Source organism: Colossoma macropomum, unplaced genomic scaffold (genome assembly GCF_904425465.1).
Source record: "Colossoma macropomum unplaced genomic scaffold, Colossoma_macropomum, whole genome shotgun sequence".
Classification (NCBI taxonomy): Eukaryota; Metazoa; Chordata; class Actinopteri; order Characiformes; family Serrasalmidae; genus Colossoma; species Colossoma macropomum.
The window spans coordinates 30,546,166-30,557,214 of NW_023494791.1; the positions used below are offsets into that span (position 1 = coordinate 30,546,166).

General features: G+C 38.1%; 1 protein-coding gene across 1 annotated transcript; it reads right to left on the reverse strand.

The window, feature by feature from the left end:
* Positions 1-812: 812 nt before the first annotated feature.
* Positions 813-6,213, reverse strand: gpr78a (G protein-coupled receptor 78a). Its single transcript, XM_036573492.1, has 3 exons — positions 5,540-6,213; positions 3,817-3,930; positions 813-1,050 (listed from the first exon to the last, which is right to left on the reverse strand). Exons 1-3 carry the CDS (start codon positions 6,211-6,213, stop codon positions 813-815), a joined length of 1,026 nt encoding a protein of 341 aa, XP_036429385.1.
* Positions 6,214-11,049: the final 4,836 nt, after the last annotated feature.

Consider the following 11,049-nt stretch of genomic DNA (forward strand, 5'->3'; position numbering starts at 1 on the left):
CCTCTACGTCACTTAGGAACTTCATCTAGTTCCATATGGCAGCATGCTTGCATTTGAGGTGGAGGAACACTCAACCCTGAGCTAACAGTCGTGCCTTTAGCTACTGAACTGAGCTGAGCCATGATGGGCAAATAATCCATCAGAAAACCCCAAAAAAGACACACTGGCAGCAGAGCTCTGTACTAACCCTATAATCCAGCCAAAGTCCTAGTTGGACCACCTACAGGACAGAGCTTTTCCAGGTGTTTGAAAGCAATGTGGGATTTGAAGACCTTGATAACTAGGTGCTTTGAGGTTTTGAGAGAATTTTTCATGCGACTGATTATATGCTTTTTTCTCTTTTGTCCATTTGTTTGAAAAAAGAAAATAATAGTAATAATAATAGCATAGAACCTGTCTGTGTGCAGTCATGAGGGCTTGATTTACAGCCATATGTCTGTGCATTTGTGCAGTTTAGGTAAGGTAAGTGCACTCTGTTAATTGCAGCCACTGGTAAATTAATGCCTCGCTCTTTTTTATTTATACAAATGACAGAAAGATGGATGTTTGACTGACTGTTAAAACTGTCCACCATCCTTTGGAGGCATGTTGTCAACCAGAAATAGGGTAAGTATTAAAAGAAAACATGTACATACACAGTCTGAAACTTATTTGCATCCCCCTTTGTTGAGATATGCAATGTAAACGCTCGACTAGACGATTGTCTGTTGTCCACTCTTGTGGGCTCCTGAGAACATTGTTTGAAGGTTGAAGGGTTAAAAGTGTCAGCATCCTTTTTTCTTTTCTCTCTTTTGCATGATAGACTTCAGCATTTAGCTAACCCGCTGCAGGTTGCATTCATTTTCTGTATCTGAGGAGCTGCTGTGGCCAGAGGAGGAGTACATGTTCCGGCCCAGAATCCTGTTGGTCATGCCAATGAGTGCCTTTCTGTACTGCTGCCGTAGCAAGGAATACACAAAAGGGTCCATCGCAGCTTTGCTGTATACCAGGCATTTGCTGACGATCCCCCAGTGATGGCTGATCCTCACCGATGGAACCAGTTCTGCCAGTCTAGAGAGAAAGAGGTTTGTTTATTATTGCAGAAGCTCTTTGGATGCTTTATTAATATTGCTGTCATGATTGATATAAAAAGAATAACTAGAATGTACTTTCTTGCTGCAGTGATTAGTGAGAGTTTGCAAGATGAGAACGCATATTTTAAAATCTACAGGTCTCTCAGAGCCTGATACCCATTTACTGTTTATGCATAATTCGAAAAGTCCAGTTACTTTTTGCCTTTTGTCAAAATTTCATGATGAATGGTACAAAAAATACATGGAAACAATGTTATATTAACTTCCATTATAAGATAAGAACATTTTTCCTTCTCTTTGGCCTATGCATAGTTTGAATGTTAGCTTGTAGTGGATTAATCGTCAGTTAATCGCCAAAATAACCAGTAGACTACTCGATCACTATTATGGTTGATTGTGACAGCCCTAATTAACAGTCCAGTCATGCAGTTTCTGTGTTGAATGTTTCCGTGCAATATTGTTGACAGGCAACTCTGTCATGGCTCATCCACCCCACATGTACACCCCACCTGATATGATTATTTATTCATTTTTAATGAGCCCATGTGTCACCTAACACACAGTAGAGGTTTATAGGGATGAACAGATCATTAGCCTGGTTTAAAAATAAAAATAAATAAATAAATGCATCCTGAATCACACAAGTGTTGATGATTTTAGAATTTAGAAAAGTCTGTTTGTGACAATTGTGCAACTCATTTGAGAGAAAAGCCAAAACAGCTTCTCAATTCTCAATGTCACTGTAGTTTCTGAGATTTTTAATCAGGTTAATTCCAATTCTGTTATAACAGAAGAAATTAGCAGCATGAGTGTAAGTCTCAAGAGCTTCAAGCACTGGATTCATTTATGTATTTGTCTGTTTCAAATATTATTACCATTGGAACTGTCCTGAAAACAGTTCACCACAGTAAAGTGCCAGACTGAATCAAGTTGGTGAAATGAGTTGTGTTTGAGTGTCTACATTGTTGTGGACATTTTACATTTAAGGTAATGAAAATTGTAGCCAGTGTGGTAGCAATATGCAATACATAGCAGTAAGATTCTGTCTGTGGCCTGTCTGCTATAGAACTGAAGCTCATGTGGAGACATGCTCATATATGGATACTGTAGAGCAGTGTTTCTCCTAGTCTGTATGGTGCACTGTTTTCCTTGTTCTAAAACAAATAATTCTTCAGCTTATTCTGAAATGGAATCTGTCAGTCGGAGAAAAACATCAGTCTTGGCAGCAAACTTTAGGAACACTGCTACAGCATTAAAACACAAGCCTGCTCATTAGAAGAGAACTGAAAGCACTACTACACTACATTTCTGTATACCCAAAGATTGCTATGCCATGCTTGGCAAAATGATGCACAATGGAAAAATGAAGAATAGATGAAAAATGAGGAAGACTGCATCAGCTGCAGGTGCTTCATATGGATATACAACCAGCTTCTTTTGTAAGTTCAAATGCTTCCATATTTTCCATATTCCATACTCAGTCATATGCAAAAGTTTGGCAACTCCTGATCAAATGACATATATTGTCAATTTTCCAAGTGAAAATGATGTTACGATATGTGACATATGCATATATATTGGCATATACAATGATTTGTAATAAGTGCTTAAGTATACAATGGCATTCAAGGTTTGGAATGACTACTTTCAATAATATAAAATCAATTTTCTTGTTGATGAATATATTAAATGGCTTCTAATATGATCCTGATATAACTTTACATGTTTTAAGTAAAAAATTAAGTTTTGATGTATCTAGAATGACGATGTAGCTGTAGATAATAAAAACACAGAGAAGGCTGTGTAACATCAGGAATAGATTTAGAGTAAATTTAACATCCAGAATGCCTCATATTTCAGAAGTGGTCATCAAATCAAAAGGCAAATTAACAAAAAATAACATAACAGATCACTACAGTATAATACTTGTCAGTTATTTTTTTGGTGTTCCCAAGAAAAACTTTCAATATTAAATAAACAGTTTAAAATCAATTTTGCTATACTTTATATTTACATTTACTTAAGTTTTTATTACACGTAAAAAGTAATTATTGTGAAATTTGATTCCAGACTTCTGAAAAGTAGCGTGTACATTAGAGCATTACACATCTCATGCATGTTGTCATAAAGTGAGATTAGCTATTGGGGACTGCAGTATTTTGTAATAGGGTCTTGTGGAATTTAAAAGGAATTAAAATGCTAAAATGGTAAACTGGTAATTGTTAAACAGCTTTTACAACAAATGAACTGCACTGTTTAAAAAGCTCAAGAAAGTAGCTATTTTGATGCCCTTTATCTTGACCCTCTATTGAACCCCATAAAGATTCACAAAGGAATGGTTCTGCCTTGCACTGTAGGCCTTTATTAACTCGTCAGACTTCATTACAATCTGGGGATTACTGTGTTATTCAAGGGTACAATGACAAAGCACAGCGGAAGGGCAGGGATAATAAACCTGCTGATCTCTCTGCTATTTAATCTTACTTGTTTTGGTACAGCATGTGGGGATTGGAACCTGTGACCTTGTGGTTACAGATGTTAAGCACATTATTTTTGGAACCATTTTGAACTGTTTCATTCAGGATCCAGTATAACATAACACACTTTTTCTTCTTTATTAAAGGCATTGGTTCTATTTAGAACCAGGAGTTCTGTTTAGAACGATTTCATACCAAATATATAATATTATATTACACTATAACTACTTTTAGGAATGTACTCTTAGTTCTTGATAACTTAGTACCTTGTTATGACATAAGGGCCGAAGCAGAGGACGAAAGAGCCAATGAATACGCAGATCTTCTTGGTAGCTCTCTGCCTCCTTTTCTTCTGCTCCAGTAAGCACCTTTCTTTGACACTGTAGAGTAAAGGGGTCACACTGTAATCCACAGTATCCCACCAGCTTAACAATGCTACTCTAACATGTTATGCTTTGATATGAAGGAAGCAGAGCTGCGTAGAGTAGACTAAAGCCACACAAACAAAAAAACAACCAAAGTTAAGAAAAAAATATTAGATAAACTCTTCAAATACTGAGCTCTCCACACTAAAGAACCATTCAATGGATAGTTCTTTAAATAAGCCCCCCCCACTGAGTCATGTAAAGCCAATCACTGCATCTTTTTGAACTGCTGCTATCAAAATGTCATTGAACAGCTAAACACTTGGAGCTTGAAGGAGAACGCTAACTGTCAACTGTTATGTCAGTTAACAGACCCCTGTGCTAGCTATCATCGCACTGAGTGATGGGTGAAAGCAAGTGGCATCCTACCCACCCAGAAAGAGTGAGGCCAACTGTGATTTCATGGACTCCTTGCCACAAATGGCTGTAGCATCACTGGGGATAATTACCAGTTTTGCAAATGAAATGCATGAGTGTGAAGAACCTATTTAATCCTTAAATGGCTGCTCCCATAAACTAAGAATAGCTTAGCTAGTTTGCATTGAAGTCCTTGAATTTACTAAATAATCATAAGCCTCAGTATGTAATAAGCCTGGGACTTAGTTAAAGTCCACATAATGTAAAATGGAACCATACATCCAAACCAAGAACAATTTATGAACTTTTATTTGTAAGAGCTATTTGAAAAGATGTGGTTCTTTAGTAAATGCAATAGTTATATATAGAACCATGACAACTCATAGAACCATTGTAATGCACAAATGGTTCTTTGCATGATTAAATAGTTCCTCTCTATGAGTTAGAATGTCTTGTATGTAGTTATTTAAAGAACCTTTTTAAAATGGTTCTATATATCACCAAAAAGAGTAACATTGCTTTTACATGTCAAAGCCTTTTTAATACTATACAGTATTACACTATACAATGTATTTGATTTCATTAATTTGATTGAATTAAAAATCATTGAAGAGTAGTATGTTAATAAGTTAATCCAAGGCTTATTACACAATAAGGCGTATTACTGAGTAACTACACTGACTACAGTTCAAACTGGGTAAGTTAATCTTAGATTATAGAAGTGTGTAGTAAAACTTTGGGCCCACCATGGAGTCGTGGCCATTCAAACTCAAATTTAATCAGGTTACTTAAGCTATTTACGAAACAAATTTAAGTTATAATTTTGCATCATTTTTACAGTGTAGAACTCCAGTGGAGCTTCTTTCCGTCTGCTGCCAGAATACAAATTGAAGTTTGCTAGACTTTGTTCTTCTATTTTTGGGATTCTTTTGATATGAAATAAAATACTACAGCTCCAAATGACAGCAAAACAGAACAGAATGAAATTACGCACAAAAAGAAACTAGTAACTAAAGTTTAATGACTAAATGGAAGTGAGAAAAAGTAGATTGCTGAAAAAAGTGACACAGAGTATACTTAATGTAAAGAAAGGCTGTTAAGAGAAACAAAAGTGGCTTTACTATGGCATCAATCCAAAAAGAACCTTTTTTAGCACCTTTTAAGATTGTAGTTATTGTCCACCTCGTGAAAGAACTTGCTTAGTTACCTGGGATGAATGTCAACCAGCAGTAAGAGGGTCTGCACTGTTACTACATCAATCCTCTTGCAGTGGAAACGAGCCACTTGAAGCACTTTCAGGTAGGCGAGGCAGAGCACTGTCAGAGACAGCGCGAAGGATGCCCCGTGAAACAGCACTGTGAACACGGTGAAGGGGATGTGTGCTGTGTGAGAGTGGTCCGGGTGCACGGTGGTGCACGAGGCGTACGTGGGGCTGTAATCAGCCCAGGAGAGGAGCACTGGGGTCAGGGAGAAGGTGAGGGAATGGAGCCACGCGTAGCCCAGCATGGCAAAAGCTCTTGTATACCTCATTTTGCTGGAGTAGGTGAGTGGAAAGACCACAGCAACCCAGCGGTCAATGCTCAGGGCAGCCATGCTCAGCATGGTGTTGGTGGTCAAAAAGGTGTCCGCGAAGCTCAGGGTCCAGCAGAACAAGTCTCCAAAAGGTTTCCCGCCACGTGCTAGCCCGAGCATGGTGGAGGGCATGGTTACCGTGGCCGCGAGGATGTTGCAGAAGGACAGATTGAGCACGAAGACGCCGGGCACCTGCGCGCGAATCTCCGCGCTGGAAGCGAAGCACAGCAGCACCAGCACGTTGGACAGCAGCGACGCCACGGCGATCGCGGCGATGATCAGCTCCAGCAGCGTCTCCCACAAGTTCATGGCTCTATCCAGACTTATTGGCAGCCCAAGGTGGTCTTCAAAATGTCCATCGTTGGGTTATCTTCACCCAGAGCCATGTTGAGTCGAGAGGAACAGCTCCAGGTTGGAGTGAAAGTTGAGAAGAGGCGCTGTCCAGGGTGCTGATCTCAGCTGAGCCCGTTCATTCCAATCAGAGCGCTTTTCAGTAGACTCACCTTTCTCATCCTTCCACATTTTCACACATTAAAGCCATGAAATGTGTTTATTCCTTTGGTAATCAAGCTAGCAGAGCTGTTTAACATCAGATGGTACTCAGTATGAGGAGAGCGGAGAGATCCCACACATTTCCACGCTGAGAAATCCAGTCTTGTGTTTATTTCCACCCATATTCAAACAAGTCACGCCCACCTGCGCTAGGATTGGCTGATAGTTCATACTCACATACAGTCCACCTATCAGGTATGTGAGTATGAACTACTATCCTTTCTCAGCCCGGGAGGCGGGATATTGCCAGCCAACCCAAGCGTAAGGGGGCGGGGCTTGTCGGAATACAGGTGGGAAATGAAAACGTTCTGATTCACGTGCAGCCGGTTATTACATGTGATGTTTTCTCAGTAGAGACGCAGCTTTGGCCAAAGGGAGAATCATGATCGCGCTGAAGCCTGTGTGGGCAGATTTATTCAAGATTTTAAATGGTGTAAATGTGTCAAGTATGTCATGCTATGCATTTGAAAAGCAAGAGAAGCCAAAGCCCTGCTAAAGGCAGCGGTTTAAGGGTCATTGCTGGAAATTGTCATTGGGCCTCTGTAAGCAGGCTTCACAGGAAGGATCTGCTTAACAACAACAGCAAACAACAGCAAAGGAGATTAGAAGTTGTAAAATGGGCAGTAATATGGGCAGTTTGGGCTGCATTTCCTTCAGTGTTGATTTAATTACCCACTTATTGCTCTTCCTGCACCTTCAATCCAAATATTTGTGCTTTCATTTACAGCATTCAGCAGAAGCTCTTATCCAGAGGCCTTGCTTCGTTTTAAATAAAAGAGCTGGATGTAGGATGTAAGTATTGTTAAAGTGGCAGTAGAGAAAGTTTGCTCCAGCACCTTGGAGCCAGTGCAGAGAAGAGTCTTGGATGCTTGTTGTTTATGGATCTTGAGGGATGATGGGTCATTGCCATCAGGTAGTGAGGAACAGGTCCATTTTTGACTTTGTAGGCAAGCAGGGTTTTAAATCAAATGTGGGCACCTCCAGGACACCAATGAAGGGAACACAGCAGAGGAGTGATGTGGATGAACTTAAGCAACATAAGTAGCTGCTTAAGGCTCTGCAGTAGCCAGGTGCCCCCTAACAACTTCTGGACTATTACTGTATCATGTATTTTAAGATGCTTGAGTCAGGAGAAAAAAGCAACTGTTTAATCATGTTTAAAAGATGAACGTACACATCTGGAGATAAAAAAGAAAAAGAAAAGGAGAAGATGAAGGAGAAAAAGCTTAAAGGTAAATCAGTGTTTTTTAATGGAGTTGGACAACAAGAAGCAGTTGATGTTGACCTAACAAACACAGGTGTGGTTAACTTGTTTTACAGCAGCGGTTAACGACTTTGTCTGTTAATCCAGGTTGAGATACTCAGGCTGTAATTAATCCAGGTTTAAAGACTCAGGCTGTGGTTACTCCATGATTAAGTAGTCAGACTGTGATTAATCCAGGATTAAATAGTCAGACTGTGATTAATCTAGGATTAAAAACTCAGGCTGTGATTGATCTAAGATCAAATGCTCAGGCTGTGATTAGTCCAGGTTTAAATTACTAAATTTGTGATTAATCCAAAATTAAATGTTCAGACTGTGATTAATCCAGGTTTAAATACTCAGACTGTGATGAATCCAGGTTTTAATACTCAGGCTGTAATTAATCCAGGTTTAAATATATAGATTGTTATTAATCCAGGTTTAGATACTCAGGAAATGATTAATCCAGGTTTAAATACTCAAACTGTGATTAATCCAGCACTGTTAAAAGTGTCTTGTCAGATCTACTTAAAAAAATTACTTCATGTGGTAACAAGCAATTGAACTAGTTTTATTCAACTCAAAAAAATACTTTGAAAAAATCATTCATTCAAAGTATTTATTTAGGTTGAATAAAACTAGTTAATTTACTTGTTACCACATGAAGTCATTTTTTTAAGTAGATCTGACGAGACACTTTTTTTTCAGAGGTTTGGATTAATCCAGGTTTAAATACTCGGGCTGTAATTAAACATTATGCAGATGTACATGAAAATGGAACCATACACATTCAAACAAACCTCTGCATGATTAAAGGGTTTTTTGCATTATGTGTGGGTTCTTCAGATAGATGGAGAATGTGCTGTAGATGGTTCTGTATAGAACCTTTTTGAAAATGGCTCTATATAACACCAAAAAAGATTCTTCTGTTGTTACAAGCTTGACATTAACAATTTTTTAAGCGTATACATCAGGTAACAAGATGAAGAGCCCCCAAAAAATCCTGCTTAGGGCCCCAAAAGGCTACAGCTGGCCTTGTCTGCTGTATTCTGGATCAGTTGTGAGTTTTAACTTAAAACTAAGTAATCTGGTTATTCTTATCAAAATTCAAATAATGAGTCAACAGAATCTAACATACCTGATTACTGTTAACTTTTGTTAACTTACTATATGATGTTCAGTGCCAGATATACTTACTATTTCTAGTAACTGACTATTTCTATTAACTTCCACGTTTTTATAATGTGTTCTAACACTCTCATTTTAACCTCCTGAAGGGTTTGGCAATGAGCTGGTGAGCTGGGTGAGGTGAGTTGAAGCAGAGTGCAGGGCAGGGAAGCTCTGCGTCTGGAGGAGGTAAACACTGCTATAATGCATTATTAATGTGTGAAATGTACAAGGAGAGTGGATGGAAACCCTGCATGCACTGACAGTCACATGAGCTCACACTGCCTGTGCTTCGCTTTGAAGTTTCTTACAGGCTTCCTCCCCAGCATGTAATAGACTGTACTGTTTCAGGAGCGGGGAGTCATTTCTTTGTCTGTTTTTCAGCTGCAGCACAATTACTGTTCTTTTTTGCCATCTTTTTTAATTATTACTCAGAGTTATGGCTGTCACAATTGATTAACCCCTTAAATGGTGGGCTCAATGTTTTATTACACACTTCTATATCCTAAGAATAGCTCTAAGAATAGTTAGACTAGTTTGCATTGAAGTCCATGTAGTTACTGAATAATAAGCACTGGGATGGAATAAAGCTTGGGATTTTAAGGGGTTAAACTCCTTCTCAGTGAATTGGCGATTAGTTCCATTATTTCCATTACACATTCCTATAACCTAGAAATAACTCATTCTGTTTGAGTTTTGCACTTTTCCATGTAGTTGCTGAATAATAAGCACTGGGATGAAATAAAGCTTGGGATTTTAACCTCTTCAACTCCTTGAGACCACTGGTTCCAAAACACACTTCATCATATTCTTCATAACTTTCATATTTCATAAGCTACATTCAAAAGGTGGGTGTCATATGAGAGCTGTAACTGTCTTCTTTCCAGTGAAATAGATGGGTAATGTTATTTTAAACCCTTATAATAAACTGAACTCACAATTTTTTTTTCTATCTGAAAGTTAACCCATTTTTCCACAAATCTGGGCTATAAACTATGAACAGATGGCGTCTCTTCAGTGATATGCTCTGTAAAATTATGAGGGGAGCTTTTACCAAAAAAAATGAATAAATAAATAAAAATTTACATTTATTTCATGCAGTTACTGAATAATTTGCCTTACGATTTGGTCATGTACATCACTTAAAGGTTTTAAATGACTACACATCGTTTATTATTTTTCAGTTAATTTAATTCGTATTGTTCAGCCTTTAAAAAACTCAGATTACTCTAATCAAAACAATCAGTAGTTTACGTATAATCAATAATAGCAGATATACTCAGAATCTTACCTGATTCATGGAGGATACAAGGCTTTCCATGGAGCTGTTTGAAGAGCTTTTAGAACAGTATTTGATTATTGCTTATACAGTCAGGAAACAGGAAGTCATGTGTGATGGATTCAATCCATTCAGAGGGTGTAATTGAAGCCTTTTGGAAAGTGGATCACAGAATTACAATTACGTCCTTACTGAAAAGGCCTAAAGAGTATGTGTGTGTGTGTGTGTGTGTGTGTGTGTGTGTGTGTGTGTGTGTGTGTGTGTGTGTGTGTGTTTGTGTCAATGGCATAGTAAAAATAATTTTATTTTCAGGGGGGGCCTGGTTTTAGATCAGGAGGCTAGCTTGGAAATATCATGTCAGTGTATTCATTGCTATATTGAGGATGACATTCACCAACTACCCCACTACCTTCTGTATTGTACACAAAAATGTGCTAAAATGTCACTGGGGTGGTACCTCTCTTGACACTGGGTTGGTACTTTTAAAAAAAGGCCTTTGGTACCTTTAGTTGAGGAACATAATTGTGCCTTATTCCATTGCAAATATATTTTTTAATTGTATTGGCTCCATACAAAGAAAGCATGTAAAACACCATATTTAACATTAGAATAAGTATGAATAAACATGAAAACAATAGAATTGAACTTTATCTTTATTTAAAAAGGTTGGACACAAACATTTCTCCGAGCATTTTACACAGATTTTCCAAATGCACACAAAGCTCATTATCATACACACTACTCTCAAAATCTTACACAAACAGAAAAACTCACAGAAAAAGCTCTACACACACCTCAAAATCAAATAATCCAGGCAGACACACACAGCAGATATGTACACAAACCACACCAAAAAGTAACACAATCATGCATATGTATATATATATATATATATATATATATA

Coding starts and splice junctions, on each gene's coding strand:
- gpr78a (XM_036573492.1), bottom strand. CDS start 6,213: ATGAACTTGTGGGAGACGCTGCTGGAGCTGATCATCGCCGCGATCGCC. Junction 3,931..5,539: donor CTGGTTGACATTCATCCCAG/GTAACTAAGCAA, acceptor TTTACTCTACAG/TGTCAAAGAAAGGTGCTTAC. Junction 1,051..3,816: donor GGCCCTTATGTCATAACAAG/GTACTAAGTTAT, acceptor CTTTCTCTCTAG/ACTGGCAGAACTGGTTCCAT.